This window comes from Lampetra fluviatilis, chromosome 23 (assembly GCF_964198595.1).
Source record: "Lampetra fluviatilis chromosome 23, kcLamFluv1.1, whole genome shotgun sequence".
NCBI classification, from domain to species: domain Eukaryota; kingdom Metazoa; phylum Chordata; class Hyperoartia; order Petromyzontiformes; family Petromyzontidae; genus Lampetra; species Lampetra fluviatilis.
The window spans coordinates 5352069-5375028 of record NC_136297.1 but is presented as its reverse complement, the minus strand read 5'-3'; the positions used below and the strand labels follow the sequence as shown (position 1 = coordinate 5375028).

At 54.1% G+C, this 22960-nt stretch overlaps 2 protein-coding genes across 2 annotated transcripts in view; one reads left to right on the top strand and one right to left on the bottom strand.

Annotated features, from left to right (window-relative positions):
* LOC144940628 (uncharacterized) overlaps positions 1–22960 on the bottom strand; it is a 111218-nt gene that overhangs the window by 34908 nt on the left and 53350 nt on the right. The gene's annotated exons all lie outside the window — the stretch shown is intronic.
* On the top strand, positions 1057–22794 carry LOC144940626 (uncharacterized). Its single transcript, XM_078866884.1, has 6 exons — positions 1057–1299; positions 12363–12800; positions 15809–16057; positions 16865–17035; positions 17837–17961; positions 18584–22794. The coding sequence occupies exons 2-6, from the start codon at positions 12423–12425 to the stop codon at positions 21531–21533; spliced, it is 3873 nt and encodes a 1290-aa protein (XP_078723010.1). The 5' UTR covers positions 1057–1299; positions 12363–12422; the 3' UTR covers positions 21534–22794.

Below are 22960 nucleotides of genomic sequence, written 5' to 3'. Positions count from 1 at the left end.
CTGCCCTGCTACACAGCCCTGCCCTTCTACACAGCCCTGCCCTTTTACACAGCCTTGCCCTTCTACACAGCCCTGCCCTGCTACACAGCCCTGCCCTACTACACAGCCCTGCCCTGCTACACAGCCCTGCCCTTCTACACAGCCCTGCCCTTCTACACAGCCTTGCCCTGCTACACAGCCCTGCCCTACTACACAGCCCTGCCCTGCTACACAGCCCTGCCCTTCTACACAGCCCTGCCCTTCTACACAACCCTGCCCTGCTACACAGCCCTGCCCTTCTACACAGCCCTGCCCTGCCTTGCTACACAGCCCTGCCCTTCTACACAGTCCTGCTACACAGCCCTGCCCTTCTACACAGCCCTACCCTGCTACACAGCCCTGCCCTTCTACACAGCCCTGCCCTTCTACACAGCCCTGCCCTGCTACACAGCCCTGCCCTGCCCTGCTACACAGTCCTGCCCTGCTACACAGCCCTGCCCTGCCCTGCTACACAGCCCTGCCCTTCTACACAGCCCTGCCCTGCCTTGTTACACAGCCCTGCCCTTGTACACAGTCCTGCTACACAGCCCTGCCCTTCTACATAGCCCTGCCCTTCTACACAGCCCTGCCCTACTACACAGCCCTGCCTTGCTACACAGCCCTGCCCTGCTACACAGCCCTGCCCTGCTACACAGCCCTGCCCTTCTACACAGCCCTGCCCTGCTACACAGCCCTGCCCTTCTACACAGCCCTGCCCTTCTACACAGCCCTGCCCTACTACACAACCCTGCCCTTCTACACAGCCCTACCCTGCCCTGCTACACAGCCCTGCTACACAGCCCTGCCCTGCTACACAGCCCTGCCCTTCTACACAGCCCTGCCCTGCTACACAGCCCTGCCCTGCCCTTCTACACAGCCCTGCCCTGCTACAGACCCTGCCCTGCCCTGCTTTGCCCTACCCTGCTCCGGCGAGCCCTGCCCCTTCCTTTGGTGGGTGGAGGCGATGACGGAGACTGCGGGAATGAGAAACCACACCCGATGAGACCCCCCCACACCTCCACCACCAGCTGTGTGTGTGACGGTGGCAGCGGTGTTGGTGGTAGAGATGATGGTGGTGGTGGGGATTACGATGATGACGACGACGACGACGATGAGAGTGATGATGGTGACCGGGACGTGCCTGTGAGCGAGGCTTCGAGGAGAGGAGCAGTTGGACGCTTAGGAGTGAAGCACTTGCTCCGTCAGTACATATACTAACATTGGAACGTTACAGAGAAGCACTTGAGTGGTTTCAGTTCAGCCGGAGAGGATCGAGTCCAGGTGAGGGGGTGAGATACGTGCATCCGGGCTGTGTGTGTGTCTGCGTGTGAGAGTGTGTGTGTATACACAGTGTTTATGTTTGTGTCTAGTGTAGTATGTTTAGTGTGTGTGATGCCTAAATTTGTGTCTGTGGGGAGCGGTGGTGCAGTGGTTAGCGCGCTGCGCTAAGAACCCGGCGATACGAGTTCGATTCCCGCTCACGGCCAATACCACGGTGACAATTATTTGAACCGGTCCTGGTCCTCCCCTAGGTCGACTCAGCCTCAAATGAGTACCTGGCGCGGTGTGCAAACATCGCCACTGGGGAGACAAAGGCGGCCGGGCGTGGTGCTGGCCACCCACTTCCTCGTGTACCGTTCCGGCCTTCATAGGTGCTCGCTAACAGCACTTGCCCCTACAGTCTGTTAAGGCTATACGGGGGATCTTTGTCTTTGTATACACAGTGTTTATGTTTGTGTAGTGTAGTGTGTTAAGTGTGTGGTGTCTAAATTTGTGTCTGTGGGGAGCGGTGGCGCAATGGTTAGCGCAATGCGCTACGAACCCGGCGACCCGAGTTCGATTCCCGCTCACGGCCACCCACACCGGTGTCAATTATATGAACCGGTCCTGAGCTTCACCCTATAGGTCGACTCAGCCTCAAATAAGTACCTGGTGCGGTGTGTAAACATCGTCACTGGGGAGACAAAGGCGGCCGGGCGTGGTGTTGGCCACCCACCCCCCTCGTGTTGCCGTGCCGGCCTTCATAGGTGCTGCTCGCTAACAGCACTTGCCCCCACAGTCTGTTAAGGCTACACGGGGGATCTTTATATTTGTATGGTACGTGTGTACACGCAAAGTAGTTGGTTACAAAGTAGTCGTGTCGAGTGTACGCAGTTTCACACGTGTACGTATACAGTTTTACATAGTGCACACTGCATACGTTCAACAAATGTACGCGTGTGTGTGTAAAAAGTATTCCGTGTGTACTCAGCAATTTGAAGGCCCTTTAAGCAGAGGCTTTTTACCCTCGCTGGCAAATAAAAACAGGCGTTCAAAGGCGCTAAAACACCAAACCTTTGGCATGGAATCCTTGTCCGCATTACCCACGCGGTTGTTTTGTTCGCATGTCCGACGCGATCGCAAGCGAGAGGTTTCTGTTTGGCGTTTAGCAAATCTTGACGGCCGTTTCATTTGCCTAGAAGAAGGGGGTCAAACCCCCCCTCCTCTTAGATATTGACACCGGCAAGGGAGGTCCCCGTCTCTTTGTGACAAGGTGCAGTCCTCGTGTGTGTGTGTGATGTGTGATGTAGAAGTAGTGTGCGTAGAGTAGAGACACGTGTGTTAGTGTGATGTGGCACGCGTGTTGCATTGCGTACTTCACAGAGTACGTGTGCCACGTACAAAGTCAATGAAGCTACACTGTAAAACATAATTCCGTAAATTTACGGTAACTTTTCTGGCAGAAAGTTGCCAGTGAATTTTACCGTAATTATACGGAAGATTAAATCCCATTTTTTTACAGAAATATGTACATAAATTTACAGTAATTACTGTATTTTCACATAATACCATCTGTGTTTTTTTACAGTAATTTCTCCGTAAAAACACAGTTGTATTCAGTAAAAAAACAATATATCCCATGACTGTAAAAAAATGGGATATGTAAATTATATATAATACATGTGCACTGTTGATTGTGCGTGCATTGTAGTACGTCCGTATGACAGATAAACACTGTAGTGCATGCTCAATATACACAATCTGTGCATGTTACACCGTGTATACATTCTACACACCGTAGTATCTACACAAAGTACACGTTACATCATTGTGTATGTGCTCTCGTAGTCTAGAGTATATATATATGCACGATGCATATATATATTTTGAGTGCTGTAACTTCCTTACCCACCTGGACGCCTGTTAAAGAGCTTTACAGCTCATCGGATTCCTGCAGTCAGAATAAATATTCTCACATACAGTCCTCAACATGGACGCAATACGTATCGTTAATATAAATGCTTATGCATATGTGTGTACGCAATTGTGTAAGCGTGCACTGTAGTATAAAAGTGTACACAATGTACACTGTGTATACAGAGTGCCCATACAGGTCTGCCGTGTATTATAATGAACGTCTTCTTGGTTCTTTCGGTAAAGTCACGTAGAAGGGAAATAATAAAATAAGAAAAATGAAACATAACAAGATAATTTTATTGCTTATTTTATTATGTTTTATTTGTATTATTTTATAACTTCCCTTCTACGTGACTTTACCGAAAGAACCAAGAAGATGAATCCCTGCAGTCACGAAAGCTTTAAATCGAAAAATAATGAACGTGTGTATCTGTCGGTCATCTCAATGAATCCGTGGCACCTGGGTCTCTTCCCTTGACCTCCTGCCTCAAGGTGCACCTAGCCTGGCACCAGCGCCGCGGTAACGTCACGTCGGTCGCCTGCGACTAAGTCGCCCGTAAGATCTCACAAGCTAAGCAGGCGTTTGAGCCTGGGTAGTCGTGCTTGGACCACCGTGCATTCACCAGTGTGGTGAAGTATGGTTTAATAACCTCCCTCCCCCACGACCCGCAAAAGAATGGGAAATAAATCATCCAGCAGTGGATTGCCTGCGTGTATGTCCATGCGTATATGGGGAGCGGTGGTGTAGTGGTTAGCGCTACGCTGCGCTACGAACCCGGTGACCCGAGTTCGATTCCCGCTCACGGCCACCTCCACCGGTGACGTTAATCTGAACCGGTCCTGGACCTCCCCCTAGGTCGACTCAGATTCAAATGAGTACCTGGTGCGCTGTGTAGTAAACATTACCACTGGGGAGACAAAGGCGGCCGGGCGGTGGTGATGGCCACCTATCCCCTCGCGTGCGCCGTTCCGGCCTTCACAGGTGCTCGCTAACAGCACTTGCCCCTACAGCCTGTTACAGGCTACACGAGGGATCCTTGTCTTTGTTTGATTTTTGTCCATGCGTATCCTGTATATCAGTTATATTTATTGATATTCTTTACGTGTTGACTCACAGGCTGTGGTGCTGTGCAAATGAACGACTTGTGTGCTCGGTCTTGCCCAATTGCCCACGCTGGCACACTGCACGCACACGGGTCAAGAGGTCATCATGGACACCGCCAGAGATGCCATCACCACCAACCAACCACATCTTCGCCATCCCACAGCTCTCTCACAGTTGACAGGTCCTTCATGAACCTCTCCTACCCAACTCATCATCACGGTGGCTAGGAGATGTTAAACTCCCTCGCCTGGTATACAGGATGATCGTGGGTTCGACCCTGACCTTGACGCCTGCTGCTGTATGTTTGGAGTTTGTGTGTCTCTCTCTCTCATCATCATCACGGTGGCTAGGAGATGTTAACTCCCTCGCCTGGTATACAGGATGGTCGTGGGTTCGACCCCGACCTTGACGCCTGCTGCTGGATAATTGGAGTTTGTGTGTGTGTCTCTCTCTCTCCGTGTTCGTGTGGATTTTTCTCCGGGACCTCTGGTTTTCCCCCTCCACGTTGAGAATGAACATCACGCGTTTAGAGTGTTTGTTCTCCTGGTATACATTTCCACATGATGATGAGCCAATTTCGTCGAGCTATTATATGTGATAGCCAGCTCAGTGGGCTTTACCTGCTAAAATACAGGGGTTTTTTCAACCATCAAAGACAAAAAATCCCCCGTGTAGCCTTAACAGACTGTTGGGGCAAGTGCAGTTAGCGAGCACCTACGAAGGCCGGCACAGCGCACGAGGTGGGTGGGTGGCCAGCACTACGCCCGGCCGCCTTTGTCTTCCCAGTGGTGACATTTGCAACACCGCACCACGTACTCGTTTGAGGCTGAGTCGACCTAGGCGACCGGTTCAAATAATTCGTCAGCGGGGAATCAAACTCGGGTGGCCGGGGGTTCGTCGTGCACCCATTCACCACCGCCACTACCACCGCCACAATCTGGATTATACCGCTTCAAATTTCTACTGTGCACTATATCATACTTATATACTTAATATATATGATCCTCAATACCTGCGATTGAAGTTGTGCAGGGGTTTGTCCGCTTGTTATTGGCTTTAGCGTCACACTCGGCGTCAGGCAACTTTAGTACTTGGGTCACCGGCTATGATGTACTCATGGCTGTCAACCCACACGGTTTACCCCGTAGTCTTGTACAGGCTAATTGAGTTTTCAGGTTCATACGGCGTGCAGCCGTTATCGACACGGGCACAAATGTTTGTGTCTATTTGTTTGTGTTTCTCCCTTGTGATGGGACTTTGTAGGATGAACGTTGAGGTTTATAAGGGGGCACGGGGTGACCAATAAGGTGTGAATTGCTCTTTGTATCCTCTTCTTGGTTCTTTCGGTAAAGTGACGTAGAATGGAAATAATAAAATAATTAAAATAAAACATAATAAAATACAATTCTCACGACGGCTGCTTGCGTTGTGGCCGAAACGTCGTGAGCATTATTTTATTATGTTTTATTTTAATTATTTTATTACTTCCCTTCTACGTGACTTTACCGAAAGAACCAAGAAGATGAATCCCTGCAGTCACGAAAGCTTTACATCGAAATGATCTTTGGTTCTTTCGGAAAAGTCACGTATAAGGAGAAAATAATAAATTCAATACTAGCATACGACGTTGCGATTGCAGCACAAGCAATCGTCATCAGATATAAATGAAATAAAAACATGAAATAGAAACACAAATCTAGAATACTTAGAAATGTAATGTAATACAACTGTAATGTAATACAACAGAGAGTCGGATAACACTGTTGTATTACATTACATTTCTACGTATACTAGATTTGTGTTTCTATTTCATTTAGACCTGATGATGATTGCTTGTGTTGCAATCGAAACGTCGTATGCTAGCATTTAATGTATTATTTTCTCTTTATACGTCACTTTACCGAAAGAACCAAAGAGTCATTCCTGCAGTCACGAAAGCTCCACATTAAGTATAGGTCTGAATTGGTCTGTAACAAGGTAGGGACACTGACTGACTGTGCCGTGTCGAAATGAGTCCCGTTGCCCGAAACGTCACACGTTGTTGTGCACATTGTTTGCTTAAATCCCTTTTGAAGGCCACACACACAGCGTGCCTGGCGAATATCGTCGAGTTTTTTTGATCACGATGTGGGGGGGGGGGGGGTTGGGGGACCTTCAATGAATCGATCAATATCGGCCCGCTTGTCCCCAACTGAATTGGGTCACGGAGGGCAGCGGACCTCCACCAAGTCCCCTCCCATCGTGCCCCCTGTGCTCTCCGCCAGCGGGCATCGACCTCGGATCACGGATCACGGCTCTCTCCTCGGACCAGCTCCCCCCCCCCCCCCCCGTCTTTCCAGCGCAATCTTGGGCTGAGAACGTCCTTAGAACCTCTCCCCGGGGGGCAGTGCCGGACTAAGCTGGTGCGGGGCCTGTAGCGTTGCGTTATAAACGGGCCCTAAATGAAAACAAAAAATATGTAAATATTAAGACACGATTTTTTTTACTTGCACAGTAAAGTAATTGTATTTTTTTCTATTTGCTACACAGCCAGATAATACGACAAATCGCTCACCTTAAACACCCGGTCGCTCGTAAAAGTCGAAGGCGGTATAGTACTATAGTTATAGAGCGAGTGCAGTATCACTGAACCGGAATTGATGGCTTGAAAGCCCTTGAAAGCGCGGCGCCAGTAGCACACGCAGCTACTCATGCTGCTCGGATAACACTGGTCAACACAATTTTTCTGGCATAAGGTTTCCCAACGGTTTTAAGGTAATTTTGGGGTGCTGATTCCAAATTTGGCATCAGTTTTTGTCTATCACGTCAGGTTTTTGAGATATTAAATATTGCATTTTCAATAAAAACTGCAGAAGAAAAATATTAAATAAATGTGGATATCTATATAAAATGATATTATAAACACACTATCCTAAAAATACAGCACCATATTTTAACACTAACGCAGTCACTGACTCGCAACAACTTGCAATCATAAGTGACAGAGTTAATTTCTGGTAAAATCAATGAAAATGGGGTATGCCGATAGCATAATAAGTATAACCCGTAAAAACAAAGTTTTTCACTTTAAATCCTTTATATGCGTGGCAGCGAACTTAATATAAAGGATTTAAAAATATATTCGCCTGTGGAGGACGCGGGGATCGATCCCGCTACCTTTGGCATGGGAAGCGAGGGCGCTACCAACTGCGCTACTCCGCCACGGCCTGTGGAGGGGTTACGCTCTGGGCTCTTATACTGTGAAGGAGTTCTATTTTAATATATGTAAAATAATTTTTTTTTTGCCTAAAAAGTGTAAAATTTTTGAAACATTTTTTCACGAACATTAATTGTCACGCACAACGAGTCTGTGTGGAAAATGTCAGCTCGATTGGATCACGGGAAGTGGGTAAAAAAACGACCGAAAGATTTGCACGGTCGTAAGCAAGCACGCAAGCAAGCAAGCAAGCACGCAAGCAAGCAAGCAAACTTAATAAAATTAACCCGTAAAAACAAAGTTTTTCACTTTAAATCCTTTATATGCGTGGCGGCTAGAGTCCTCTCGTCCTCTGGCTTGAGATGGCTGCCACCTATGGGTCAGATGATTGCCTGCCACCATTAAGCAATTGGTAATTAAATATAATTAATTCTTTCCTTAAAAGTGTAAAAATTTGGAACAAAACATTTTCACGAAAATAAATTGTCACGCACAACGAGTCTGTGTGCAAAATGTCAGCTCGATTGGATCACGGGAAGTAGGTAAAAAAACGACCGAAAGATTTGCACGGTCGTAAGCGCGCAAGCAAGCACGCAAGCAAGCAAGCTAACTTAATATAAATGATTTAATAAAGGATTTAAAAATGAGATGTGATAGAGCAAATCTGAGATCAGATTTGGAATCAGCACCCTGAAATTAGTCTAAAATAGTTGCAAAAGTCCAGGCCAGAATTTTTTTTTTGTTGACCAATGTAATCCGGCACTGCCCGGGGGCAGTCAGTGCTTCTGTCGGCATCCACAGCAGACGACCCCCATCCACCGTAGCAGCAGCAGCAGCTGCAGTAGCTGCAGCAGCAGCAGCTACAGCAGCAGCAGCTGACTTCGCCCCACGCTCGCAAGTGCCGCCTGGATGTTGAGTCTCTTGGCAGAGGCGCCCTCCTCCTCACACGAGAGAGTTCTGTAGCCACCCTACGGGGACCTTTGTTCTATTTCATCGTCCAGCGTTTCGTGCGAGACCTGTATGTGCAGCATGTTGAACTTCTTTCGCACCGTACGCAGCCAACCGTGAAAATTGGAGGCTTGTGAAGCAACGTAGAAACTTTCGGCCGACCCCCCCCCCGCCCCCCCCCCCCTCTTTGCTGAAGCGATAAAAAATATGATAATTTAACATTCGTATTTGCTAGATAATTGTTTTTTTAACCTTTTATCTGACAACAAAACTGACACTTTTTTTTACAAGGAGTCATATTTGCATTGACCGCAATACCTGCAGGTCGGAATGCAAAAAAAAACACAACTCTGATAATGATGTCCTTGAAATTGATTGGTCCACACCCGAGACAGCTTTTCTTCGAGCCCAGTCTCACATGGTGTTGGACCAGATGACGCCAAAAGGCGCACAACTCAAAGACAATGCACCATCAGAGTATTCGTATTTCTCTCCCCTGTTCAGTTCTTACAAAGCTTAGCCCGTAATACGTGCCAAAAGTCACGTTCGGTCGAGCTTCTGCCAGGAATGTTGCGCGTCACCCACCACTCGAGTTGCCACGGCATGTGGCACAAGTCGAGGCGAGCTCTGGCTATCGCTGCTAATTGCAGCCAATTAGGAGGAGAGACGCAGAGAGATTAATAATGCTGGGAGGGAATTCATCTCGTCTCGCGCTGTCTCCTCACCTCCGTCTCCTCACCTCTCACTCACCCTCTCACTCACCCTCATCTACTCACCCCTCACCTCTCACTCACCCTATCTCACCCTCACCCCTCACCTCGTCTCACCCCGTCTCCTCACCTCTCACTCACCCTCACTCACCCCTCACCTCTCACTCATCCCCTCACTCACCCTCACCTACTCACCCCTCACCTCGTCTCACGCTGTCTCACCTCACCTCCTCACCCCTCACCCAAACCTCCCACACCTCACCTTGTCTCTACCCTCAGACAATCTCTCACCCTGTCTGCTCACTCACTCTTGCCTCTTGCCTGAATCGCTTCACTTACCCCATGTATTTTCTCGCCTAAATCACTCCTCGCCTATCTCTGTGCTCACAACATCATCTCTCATCATCACTCCTCACCAGTCTCCCTCAACCCGGCGTCTCTCTTCACGACCTCGCTCCTCACCCTTCATCCCGATTTCACTCCTCACTCACCCTCACCTCATGCCTCACCTCATCCCTCACCTCATGCCTCACCCCATGCCTCACCTCATCCCTCCCTCACTCCATCACATCCCTCACTCACCCTCACCCCATCCCCCACCTCATCCCTCACCTCATCCCTCACTCACCCTCACCTCACCCCTCACCTCATCCCTCACCTCACCCCTCACCTCATCCCTCACCTCACCCCTCACCTCATCCCTCACTCACCCCTCACCTCACCCCTCACCTCACCCCTCACCTCATCCCTCACCCCTCACCTCATCCCTCACCTCATCCCTCACTCACCCCTCACTCACCCCTCACCTCACCCCTCACCTCACCCCTCACCTCACCCCTCACCTCATCCCTCACTCACCCCTCACCTCACCCCTCACCTCATCCCTCACCTCATCCCTCACCTCACCCCTCACCTCACCCCTCACCTCATCCCTCACCTCACCCCTCACCTCACCCCTCACCTCATCCCTCACTCACCCCTCACCCCTCACCTCATCCCTCACTCACCCCTCATCCCTCACCTCATCCCTCACTCACCCCTCACCCCTCACCTCATCCCTCACCTCACCCCTCACCTCACCCCTCACCTCATCCCTCACCTCATCCCTCACTCACCCCTCACTCACTCCTCACCTCACCCCTCACCTCATCCCTCACTCACCCCTCACTCACCCCTCACCTCACCCCTCACCTCACCCCTCACCTCATCCCTCACCTCATCCCTCACCTCACCCCTCACCTCACCCCTCACCTCATCCCTCACCTCATCCCTCACCTCACCCCTCACCTCATCCCTCACTCACCCCTCACCCCTCACCTCATCCCTCACTCACCCCTCATCCCTCACCTCATCCCTCACTCACCCCTCACCCCTCACCTCATCCCTCACCTCACCCCTCACCTCACCCCTCACCTCACCCCTCACCTCATCCCTCACCTCACCCCTCACCTCATCCCTCACCTCATCCCTCACTCACCCCTCACTCACCCCTCACCTCACCCCTCACCTCACCCCTCACCTCACCCCTCACCTCATCCCTCACCTCATCCCTCACTCACCCCTCACCTCACCCCTCACCTCACCCCTCACCTCACCCCTCACCTCATCCCTCACCTCACCCCTCACCTCACCCCTCACCTCATCCCTCACCTCATCCCTCACTCACCCCTCACCTCACCCCTCACCTCATCCCTCACCTCATCCCTCACCTCACCCCTCACCTCACCCCTCACCTCATCCCTCACCTCACCCCTCACCTCATCCCTCACCTCATGCCTCACTCACCCTCACCTCATCCCCCACCTCATGCCTCACTCACCCTCACCTCACCCCTCACCTCACCCCTCACCTCACCCCTCACCTCATCCCTCACCTCATACCTCACCTCACCCCTCACCTCATCCCTCACCTCACCCCTCACCTCATCCCTCACCTCATCCCTCACTCACCCTCACCTCACCCCTCACCTCATGCCTCACCTCATGCCTCATCTCATCCCTCACCCCTCACCTCACCCCTCACTCACCCTCACCTCATCCCTCACTCACCCTCACCTCATGCCTCACCTCATCCCTCACCTCATGCCTCACCTCGTGCCTCACTCCATCACATCCCTCACGCCAACTCATTCCACACACAGGGGAGGGAAGAGCAAGGAGTGAGTGGGTCAGGAGGCAGACGAATACAAAAGGGGAGTTGTAGACGGGACAGCGGCGACGTAAGGGGAAACGGTGGCACCGCAACGAAGCGACGGTCAACTCAATAAGTAATATTAAAAAAATATATTTTTCAAACACGCTGTTATTTTGAAATGTTCTCGTAATGGAAGAACTCCACGACTCCAGGAAGTGGCCCCGAAGCTTGCCACAACGTAAGGGACCGTGGCCAATTACAGCCAACGTGAGTTTACCGTGGACAATTATACCCAAGCCGAAACATAACATGTAAAAAAGATCGTTTAAATATATTTTTTTATATTTTATGACAGAACATAGTATTGTCATCAGTATGACATAAGTATACCAAGTTTGCAGTGGATACCACATTGGGAAGTGGGTTAAAATTTTGTTACAAGATTTGAGGATACGACGAAAATAGAGTGAGTTAATAGAAAGCGTGTAAATATATTGTTTAAACATATATTTTTAAGATAGAATATAGTATTGTCATCAGTATGACATGAGTATACCAAGTTTGCAGTCGATACCACATTGGGAAGTGGGTTAAAATTGAGTCACAATATTTGAGGATACAACAACGAAAATAGACAGAGTGAGTTAATAGAAAGCGTGTAAAAGCATTGTTAAAAAATATTTTCTTTTTATTTTTTATGATAGAATATAGTATTGTCATCAGTAGGACATGAGTATACGAAGTTTTCAGTTGATACCACATTGGGAAGTGGGTTAAAATTGAGTTACAATTTTTGAGGATACAACAACGAAAATAGACTGAGTGAGTTAATAGAAAGCGTGTAAAAACATTGTTTTAAAATATTTTTTTTCATTTTAAGATAGAATATAGTATTGTCATCAGTATGACATGAGTATCCGAAGTTTTCAGTCGATACCACATTGGGAAGTGGGTCAAAATTGAGTAACAACATTCCAGGATACGACAACAACGACGACAACAACAGACAGAGTGAGTTAAATGAAAGCGCGCAATAAAAAAACAGCGCGTTTGTCTCGGCCGTGTGAGAAAACAGAAGCCGACGGTCCGCTAGAGAAGACCGCGTGGTGGGCCCCCGCGATTGCCGGCCACCACGATGGCGTGGCCCAGCCCTGGAGGCCCCATGGAGACCTTCTCGCCGATGTCGCCGCTCTGCTCGGCTCTCGACGTCTGGGAGGACGGTCGCGGCGGCGGCGGCGGCTGCGGCCCCCCGGGGCCCGACCCGCGAGCGCGTGAGAGCCAGCGCCTGGCCATCGACGCCCTGGTGGAGCAGGGCCCCGCGGCCTACCGGGACTTTCTCCGCCACGAGGGCCTTCCGGCCTTCCTCTCCGAGCCCGAGGTGGAGCACATCGTGCTGCACCACCAGCGGCCCGCGCTGCACAGTCACAGCGGGCCCGCGGCGGCGGCGGCCTCCGGCTTGCTGTCCCTCATGGCCGCGCCGCGCAGACACGACGCAAATGGCCTCCACGGCGAGGTGAGTTCAAGGTGACTTTAGGGATTTTTTGGAATTTGATAGATTTTTTCGTGGGAAAAAAACGCAATTTCCCCCCCCCCCCCCCAGGGTTGAGAAACTCTCTTTCTCTCTCTCTATTTTTTATTTTTTTTACGATCAGAGGTAACAAGAAGATGCTTGGTGTAGTCGGCACTTTGCTTCGTTCATCATTTATTTTTTTTATCTTTTTTACAATGCTTTGCTTTACGTGCCCCCCCCCTTTTAAAAATGAAAGATTTCATGAAAGATTTCACGCTCTGCTCTCCTCCTTCTTACCCCCCCCCTCTCTCTACTTCCCCTCTCCTCCCTTCCGTCCCCTCCTCTCCCGCCTCCTCCATCCCTCCCCTCTCCTCCCTCCCCTCCCTTCCTCACCTCTCTCCTCCCATCCCCTCCCTCCCCTCTCCTCCCTCCCCTCCCTTCCTCACCTCTCTCCCCCTATTCCCTCCCTTCCCTCCCTCCCCTCTCCTCCCTCCCCTCCCTTCCTCACCTCTCTCCCCCCATTCCCTCCCTTCCCTCCCTCCCCTCTCCTCCCTCCCCTCGCCTCTGTTTCTCTCTTGAGACTCAAACTCAATCTCCAACGATAACGTCGTTTATTTGAGTCGTTTATTTGAGAGAAGAGCGGAGCTGGTTTTTTGCACCCTCGTTTGCAATGTTCTATACATTGCCATACGTTTCATTTTATTAAATTTTTAACAATTTTTATAAAAATACTTAATTTCCCCCAGGGTTAAAAAACTCTCTCTCTCTCTCTCTCGAGAGAGAGAGAGAGCCGGCTTGAGTCGTTTATTTGAGAGAAGAGCTACACCTTTTTTGTACCTCCGTTCACAATGTTCTAGGCGGTGCCATGAGTGTCAATGAAGGTGCGAGTAGTGTGTAAAGTAAAGTAAAAAAAGCGAGCAAGCCCCCCTCAGCCTTTGAGCATGACCCAACAACTAAAATTAAAACCACCTGTAATTCCTGTGGAACTGCATTGTAGTCCTCTTGTAATCGGGTCGTCATCAAATTACATTTTGAGAGAATGTGACCGGCAGCAGCGGCGATTTAGAGGCGCAACTGCGGATGTTTATATTCTTAGGTTTATTCGGTAAAGTCACGTAGGTAAAAAATTAAAATTAATAAAAGTAAAATAAAAATAAAATAAAAATCACGACGTTTTGGAGGCAACACAAGCTTCCGTCTTCAGGTGGAACCGTCACAGCACGATAGCTGTATCAAGTGAGAGAAAAAAACCTAAGCATATGAATCCTTGCAAGTCACGAAAGCTTCAAATCTAGAATGCGGATGTTTAGATACCGACTTTTTAGTTTCCACCTCACTGTTTTTAATTTTGATTAAATGTTCTCGCCTCACGGGGGAGGGAGGGTGGAGGGGGGGGGGCAATGTGGGCGGGGCCACACGAACAGTGGGCGTGGTTATGTACAAGTGGGCGTGGTTATGTACAAGTGGGCATGGTTATGTACAAGCGGGCGTGGCTATGTACAAGTGGGCGTGGCTATGCACAAGTGGGCGTGGTTATGTACAAGTGGGCGTGGCTATGTGCAAGTAGGCGTGGTTATGTACAAGTGGGCGTGGTTATGTGCAAGTGGGCGTGGTTATGTACAAGTGGGCGTGGTTATGCACAAGTGGACGTGGTTATGTACAAGTGGGCGTGGTTATGTACAAGTGGGCGTGGCTATGTACAAGCGGGCGTGGCTATGTACAAGTGGGCGGGGACTTCTGGGGGATGGGAAGGGAGGGGCTATTAGCTCATCCACCCTTGTGTGGCCATGCTGAGCCTCCTAGAAACGTCGGGAGCTCGGTCCACTGTGACGGTGAAACGCAAAAGGCTGTGAAAATTCCAGAGGGAGGTGGGGGAGTGGGGCTCACATCCGAGACACGTGGCAGCCCGTGATTATATCCTGCAGAGGATTCCCTCGTTATTCGCGACAAGGGATATGATTCAGAGAGGCTCATGAAGAATCTAATTTCGCGGATAAGGGGCCGTCCATAAATGACGTCACGCACCTGGGGGGGGGGGGGCGGTCAGACATTTGTGGCGAGGGGGGGGGGTTGGATATATGTGACGTCACATCAAAATGCGCAACTTATAGTAAATATAGACAACACGTTCTACTTAATTAAATAGACTTTTTGATAAATGTTTTCTTTTAAAACATCAGAGTGCAGCGCCACATTAAACACGCACTACACTGACAATAGTTTAAAGCGATTTGAAGCATGTTTTATTTTGGGGGGGGGGGTGGGGGGGCAGAGCTTTGTGACGTCATATTTGAGGGGGGGTCTGACTTTTTGTGAGGCCGTGTGACAATGGGTGGGGGGAGGGTCAAAAATCGTCCAAAATCGCGTGACGTCATTTATGGACGGCCCCTAATGGTATTGGCCTACGAAAACCACGAATTATCTTGAATAGATAACGTCAATAAGCTTTCTCCCTCATCACTTTCTCTCTGATCCCTTTTTCTCGTCACTTTATCTCATCTCAACGCGGTCGCGGACGGCCGAAACCCGCGGATAGCAAGTTCGCCAATGACGAGAAAAAAAAGCCGGAACCCCCTTTGTCTACGTCGTTTCAAGAATCCGTCGTCTTATTATGAAGCCACACGCCTTACGCCCCCCGCAGCGTCGTCCGTCCTCGTTCCCGTTATCCGCCACCTCTCGCCCTTTGCCTTCTATTCCACCCAGCCCGTACAATCGCTTTGAGCCGCGTCGTTTCGATATCCGTCTCCGCACCCCTCTCAGGAACGCCCACGCCCCCGCTCGCGCTCCCCCCCCGCCCCCCACCGCCACGTAAAAACCTGAGTGTCGCTGCAATCGTCATCCCGACACCCCCTGGGTGAACGCCACGAACGACGCGTCGAGTAACGCTCCGAGCATCCCCTCCAATCGCCCTCTGCACCCCCACCCCCACCCCCACCCTCACTCCCACCCCCACCCCCACCCCCACCCCCCCCCCACCCCCCCCCACCCCCAACCCACCTTCTCGCCACGAGATGGGGCTGGTGCTGGCCGGCGGCGGTGGCCGTGGCGAGGAGGAGAACGGCGAGGACGAGGAGGACATGGGCTCGGGGACGTACTGGCCCGTCTTCTCCGACGTGACGGTGCCCGAGCTGGAGCTGGGCTGGCCGAGCGTGGCGCGCAGCCTCGGCACCACCGTCTCCTGCTACTTCCAGCCACCGCTCGAGGAGGGCGAGCCCAGCATCAAGGAGGTGGTGCGCAAGCTCATCCGGGGCGCCACCAAGGTGAGCCGGGGGTCAATCGTGGAGCACGCCCCTCGCTAACGCGGACATACTCACGCACGTGCCTCACTAACACACAACACACGAACACACCGGTGGGGTGAGGGCGATCTGAGTTGACGGACGTTGTAGATCGTGATGAGTCTTCGGGTTGGTGACGGTGAAGCTTCACCCGCATGGTTTTATGCCCATGGTTTGTGATGTCCGGAATGACGTCGTCTCCGCGATGATGCAATCCTTGTGATGACGTCACCGTGATGACGTCTCCGTGATGACGTCATGACGTCACCGTGATGACGTCTCTGTGATGACGTCTCTGTGGTGACGTCATGACGTCTCTGTGATGACGTCTCCGTGATGACGTCATGACGTCTCCGTGATGACGTCTCCGTGATGACGTCTCCGTGATGACGTCTCCGTGACGTCTCCGTGATGACGTCATGACGTCTCTGTGATGACGTCTCTGTGATGACATCTCTGTGATGACGTCTCTGTGATGACGTCTCCGTGATGACGTCTCCGTGATGACGTCATGACGTCTCTGTGATGACGTCTCTGTGATGACGTCTCCGTTATGACGTCACCGTTATGACGTCTCTGTGATGACGTCTCTGTGATGACGTCTCTGTGATGACGTCATGACGTCTCCGTGATGACGTCATGACGTCTCCGTGATGACGTCTCCGTGATGACGTCTCCGTGATGACGTCATGACGTCTCTGTGATGACGTCTCTGTGATGACGTCTCTGTGATGACGTCTCCGTGATGACGTCACGACGTCTCCGTGATGTCGCCGTCTCCGCATGGAGGTGGTGGCGGTGGCCATGGACGTGTTCTCCGACGTGGACCTCTTCTCGGAGCTCGTGGAGGTGAGCGGCCCCACGCGCCGCGTCCCCGTCTACCTGGTGCTCGACGCCATCGCCTTCCCCCTCTTCTGGGACATGTGCAGCGGCATGCGGCTCCGCGCGCGCGACCTGCAGGTACGGCGCCACCTGTAGGCACCTCCACACACACCTGTATACGCACACCTGTGTACACCCCCACAAACCTGTGTACACCTCCACACACACCTGTATACACACCTGTGTACACCTCCACACACACCTGGAGGCAGCTCCACACACACACCTGTATACGCACCTGTGTACACCCCCACACACACCTGTGCACACCCCCACACACACCTGTAGGCACCTCCACACACACACACACACCTGTATACATACCTGCGCACACCTCCACACACACCTGTATGCCCCTCCACACACACACACCTGTTTCCACACACCTGTGTACACCTCCACACACACCTGTATGCAGCTCCACACACGCCTGCATACACACCTGCGCATACCTTCACACACACCTGTATACACACCTGTGTACACCTCCACACACACCTGTATGCCCCTCCACACACACACCTGTTTCCACACACCTGTTTATCACAGCTGAGATGTTCCCATGGCGCCCGAGCATTCGGCCACAGCAGCAGTGCTCGATTACAACGTCAGGCCCATTCATCACCCCGGCTCTTTTAATGATGGCATTGTTGTTGATTATGTTGTTGATGTCGTTACTGATGTTGGTGTTGATGAGGATGTTGATGATGATGTCGTCACTGATGTTGGTGTTGATGAGGATGTTGATGATGATGTCGTCACTGATGTTGGTGTTGATGTCGTCACCGATGTCTGTGTTGACGACGTTGACGACGACGAAGTTGATGTTGTTATTCTCGTCGGTGCCATCGCCGTTGCTGGTCTTGACGGCGAACACAGAACATGCGCATCCGCATGCTCAACGGCACGTCGTACTGCTGCAAGTCGGGCGTCAAGATCCGCGGCCAGAGTCTGGAGAGGACGCTGCTGGTCGACGCTCACACCGTGCTGTCGGGATCCTATGGGTTCGTGCGCACGACCATGACACGCGCGCCACGCCAGCGCAGACGCCACGCTCGCACGTGCACCACGCTAACACAGACGTTACGCTATGAGACATCCCCTTTACCAGTGGCAAAATATAGTGATAGGTTTTTACCCTTTCAACTGGTACAAAAACTGACACCTTTATACAAGGCATCATGTTTGCAATAACCACAACACAAGCAGTCGAAATGCAAACAAAAAGAAACAACTCTGATGATGATAATGTATGCACTGTCCTTGAAGTTGATTGGTCCACACCCGAGACAGCTTTTCTTAGAGCCTAGTCTCCATTGGTGTGCGCCTTTTGGCGTCATCTGGTCCAACACCAATGGAGACTAGGCTCTAAGAAAAGCTGTCTCGCAGAGCTTGGACAATTGTTGGCACCGGGTCCTCGCCACCGCGTGGCCACCTTCCACCCTCGTCCATGGTTCCTCCTCGTGCCTCCGAGTCATCCCTCTCCCTCGTCAAGAGCGAGCGAACGCTGTGCAGCGTGTTACGAGTCGAAATGTTCATTCCTGTTGGTGAACAGCAGCAGGCGTCCCGCCTCGGCTCACCCCGTTTCTCCCCTCCCCCCACGCGCCCAACCCCCAATGGCCGCAGGTTCTCGTGGTCGTACGAGAAGCTCCACCGGAGCGTTGTGCACGTGTTCGAGGGCGAGGCGGTGCGCGTCTTCGACGACCGCTTCCGCGTCCTCTACGCGCACTCCCAGCCCGTCGACGCCGCCCGCCTACTGCAGCCTCGGCCCGTGCCCCGCGGCGGCCCCGACCGCCTGGCGATCGCCGCCACGGCCGCCGGCGCCGGCCGCTTCGGCCCCGCGCTCGACTGGCTCGACCCGTGGCAGCGCCGACAGCAGGGCCAGCCGCAGGGCCCGCCGGGCCAGCTGGGCTTGCCGGGCCTCCCCGCCGCCGGTTCGTACGGCTCCTCCGGCGGCCTCTCCCTGGGGCCCGGCGACCGCCTGCGCTACACCCGGCAGCAGCACAACCACCAGCAGCAGCAGCACGAGGCCGACACGTGGGCCCTCGGCGCCAGTGGGTGGCCTGCGAACAACAGCAGAGCGGTGGGACACTTCGAGGGAGAGACTCTGAGCGTGCGTCACCACCACCGCCAGCAGCTGCACCAGCAGCACCAGCAGCAGCAGCAGCGCGTGTTCGCCCGGCAGGTGGTGGTGGAGGACGCGGAGGTCGGGTGGCGGCGAGGGGAGGCCCTGCGCGGAGGAGGCGGCGGCGGGGCGGCGGCCATCGCTTTCTCCCGGCAGCAGCAGCAGCAGCTGCACGTGGAGTCGAACGTCACGGCGCACGCGGACGAGTCTGTGCGCCGGCGCCTGTTCCGGGCCGAGTGGGCGCAGCGGCACGAGGAGAGCCGCGTGCTGGAGGCCCGCTTCGCCCTGGGGGACTCGGGCGGCCTGCGCGACTTCATCGTGCAGCAGCAGCAGCAGCAACAGCAGCTGCAGATTCACGTACCGCTGGGCCTCGATTGGGCCCAGCAGCGAGGCCTGGGGAAGCCCTGGGAGGAGCGGCGGTGCAACGGCAATGAGGAGCAGGAGGAGGTGGCGGCGGGGACGGCGCCGGGCCCCTTCCGGAGGACGCTCCCCCTGCACGACGAGGGTGCCGCGTTGATGCGGGACCTGCGCGGCCTGCGGGGTCCGCGGGGTCTCCGGGGACCCCACGGGGAGGAGTCCGAGAACCCCGGGCGGAACCAACGGCGCCGCTCGCCGCCGTGGGACGAGCCGCGCCAGGCCCCCGAGGTTCCCCTCTCGTTGGCCGCCCCCGAGCCACTGGGACGGGGCCTCCTGTCGCGCTGGAGCAGCGAGCTCAAGGTGGCCCAGGGAGGCGCCGCCGAGGGGGCGGGACAGCGGCTGCCCGGCGACGGCATGGCCGACTCGAGCTTCAGGAGACCCGGCAGGAAGCCGCACGAGGTGGCGGCGCCGCTGCCCGGCGTCGGCGTCGGGCGTGAGAAGGACGTCCCTGGCCGGGAGGCGGCCCCGGTCCTCCCCGGACTTCCCGAAAAGGGCTCGCAGCCGGCGAGCACGGCCCTGCTGAGCCGCGGCAAGATGAGCCCCCTGCTGCAGCAGAACTCGCGCCTCCGCTCGTCGCTCATCTACACCAACGCGCCGGCGTCGCGCGGGCTCGCCGCCGCCGCGGCCGACGGGGACGCCGCAGGCCCCGCGGGCGTCGCAGCGACGAAGGGGGTCGCCGTCGGGGAGGCGGAGAGAGCCGGCGCAAAGCAGGAGGAGGCAAAGGTCGGCGGCGTTGGGGAATCGAGGATCAGGGGTGTCGGTGAGCCAGGCGGTGAAGCGAGGAGAGGGGCCATCGAGGAATTCAGGAGGGGTGGCGTTGGCGAGATGCCGGCGCCGCTACGGCAGACGAGCAGCAGGGAGCCCGGGAGAGCGGTGGGCGGCCCAGACGACGCTCGAGCCGCGGGGTTGGAGCAGAGCAGCCGTGGCCTTGCGCGGGCCGACCCCCCGCCTCCTATTTCTCCTCCTCGGGCCCTCGGCCTTGTCCTCCCGGCCCTGGAGGTCGCCAAGGCTCGGGCCCTGCAGCGTGACCCCTTGCTCCGTGACCCCTTGCCACGCGACCCCTCGCCCCGTGACCCCTTGCCACGCGACCCCTCGCCCCGTGACCCCTCGCCCCGTGACCCGTCGCCCCGTGACCCCTTGCCCCGCGACCCCTTGCCCCGCGACCCCTTGCCCCGTGACCCCCCGGCCGTCGTGGAGGTCGTGCGCCCCAAGGCAGCCCCCACGGGCTCCGTGTTCTACCGCTCGCTCTACCTTAAGCCGGGGGGCACCACGGAGGCCGCGCAGCCCCAGCAGTTGGAGGTACCAGCTCGCTCCCCGACCAGGGAACCCACGTCCAAGCTGCTGGCTCCCTCTCCTTCGCCGCCGTGTCCCATCTCGCCAACCAGCCCGGCGCTCACGGGCACAGAGCTCAGAACCGGGAGCGGCACCAGCGGTGCCGGTGGCATTGGCAGTGGTGGCGGCAGCGGAGCAGGTGCCAACGTTGCCACTGTCAGTGGAGGTCGGAGCGGCGCTGCTACCGGTGCCGCTGGTGCCACCACCACCACCAGCAGCAGCAGTCCGCTGTCCCCGCCGCCAGCGGGCCCGATTGGCGCGCCGTCCGACGGGAACCCGGCGCAAAACTCCGGCCAGCTGGTGCGCAAGCTGGAGGACATGCGCAAGGAAGGGCGCGCGTTCAGCTGCTACGAGGCCCTGCTGCGGCCGGGCACGAACGATCAGCAGCAGGCGGAGCAGAAGAGGCAGGAGGAGGAGCGGAAGAGGCAGGAGGAGGAGCGGAAGAAGAAGCAGGAGGAGGAGGAGCAGAAGAAGAAGCAGGAGGAACGGGAACAGAAAGAGAAGCAGGAGCAGGAACAGAAACAGCAGAGGGAGTCGGCGGTGGCCGCTTCTGATGCCGGTGACGCCGCTCCCGTGCGCCGTGGGAGCGACGGCCCATACCAGCGCGGCCCCTCCTCTCTGCGGCCACTGGGCAACTTGACAGCGCGGGCGCCCGTGGGCAACTCGTACAACCCCACTTATTACACGTGGCGGCGTTGGTGAGACGCTGGCGGCGATGGGCGCGGAGGGGACGTGGGGGGGGACACGGTGGCGGCGGGCGCGAGGACACCACGCGGCCCCCTACAGCGGCTCCGATCAGCGCGGTTGGCCACGTGCGGCGCGAAAGAAGTTCAACATACAGTACAACGTGCGTGCGTGCGTGCCACATTGGCAGCGACGGAGCGAACAGGAGCAGCGACGCCAGTGTCGGGTTACCAGTCCGCCGTACAAAAGGCCTCACCGCCCCAAATGCTATTGTATCGGACCTGCCCTTCACGCACTGTTGATTAAATGACAATATTTGGGTATGCTGTTGATGTAGGAAGATCGTGGACATCGATTGACGTCATCCGCGTGAGCCGGGGGTCATTGACCATCTTGGCTTCGGCGCACACGGTCAGGGTGGACAAAGAAGGGCTCCGTCACTTCCCAAAGATTTCCCGGACCGAGGAATCGCACGCACAGGAGCGGGAGAGAGGGAGGGCCAGCTCAGTAGCATTCCGACGTCTCTGGGCCTGCAGACCACTCACTGTCAGCCCTCGCCACCATGCACCGATAACGACTGTAGATCAGAATGTTTATTTATACTGGAGGAAAACGATGAGATTGAAAGCTCTACTGGGGTGGGGGGGGGGTCAGAACTTTACAACAACAAACAATATAAAAACACGATAGGAGTGAAAAGTATAGGAAAGGTTAACAAATCACTTTAAAAAATATCCAAATAAAACCATTTGTATGTTAAGAAATATCCAAATAAAACCATTTGTATCTTCCCAGGTAAGGCCCACTCAGCTATGAGCTTCTTTTTCAGAAGCGACCTGGCCACAAATGATAGCTCAACGAAGTGGCTTATCGTGTGGAAATCGACAGCAGCAAAATTATCGAAATAATCTAAACGCGCGATGTTGATTCTAAATGTGGAGGGAAAAACCGGAGGACCCGGAGAAAAATCCACGCGACCACGGGGAGAACATGAGATCGAACCCACGACCTCCTGTATACTGGACAAGGTAGTTAACATCTCCTAACCACAGTGATGATGATGATGAGAAAGAGAAACACGCAAACTCCAAATATACCGCAGCAGGCGTCAGGGTCGGGATCGAACCCACGACCTCCTGTAGACCAGGCGAGGTAGTTAACATCTCCTAGCCACCGTGATGATGATGATGAGAAAGAGAAACACGCAAACTCCAAATATACAGCAGCAGGCGTCAGGGTCGGGATCGAACCCACGACCTCCTGTAGACCAGGCGAGGTAGTTAACATCTCCTAGCCACCGTGATGATGATGATGATGATGAGAAAGAGAAACACGCAAACTCCAAATATACAGCAGCAGGCGTCAGGGTTGGGATCGAACCCACGACCTCCTGTATACTGGGCAAGGTAGTTCACATCTCCTAGCCACCGTGGCGCCCCACACCA

What these genes read in the sequence shown, in the direction of transcription:
- LOC144940626 (XM_078866884.1), top strand. Translation starts at nt 12,423, where the DNA reads ATGGCGTGGCCCAGCCCTGGAGGCCCCATGGAGACCTTCTCGCCGATG. An exon ending in TCATCCGGGGCGCCACCAAG is followed by an intron (nt 16,058 to 16,864) that starts GTGAGCCGGGGG and finishes CTCCGCATGGAG; the next exon opens with GTGGTGGCGGTGGCCATGGA. An exon ending in GTGCTGTCGGGATCCTATGG is followed by an intron (nt 17,962 to 18,583) that starts GTTCGTGCGCAC and finishes CAATGGCCGCAG; the next exon opens with GTTCTCGTGGTCGTACGAGA.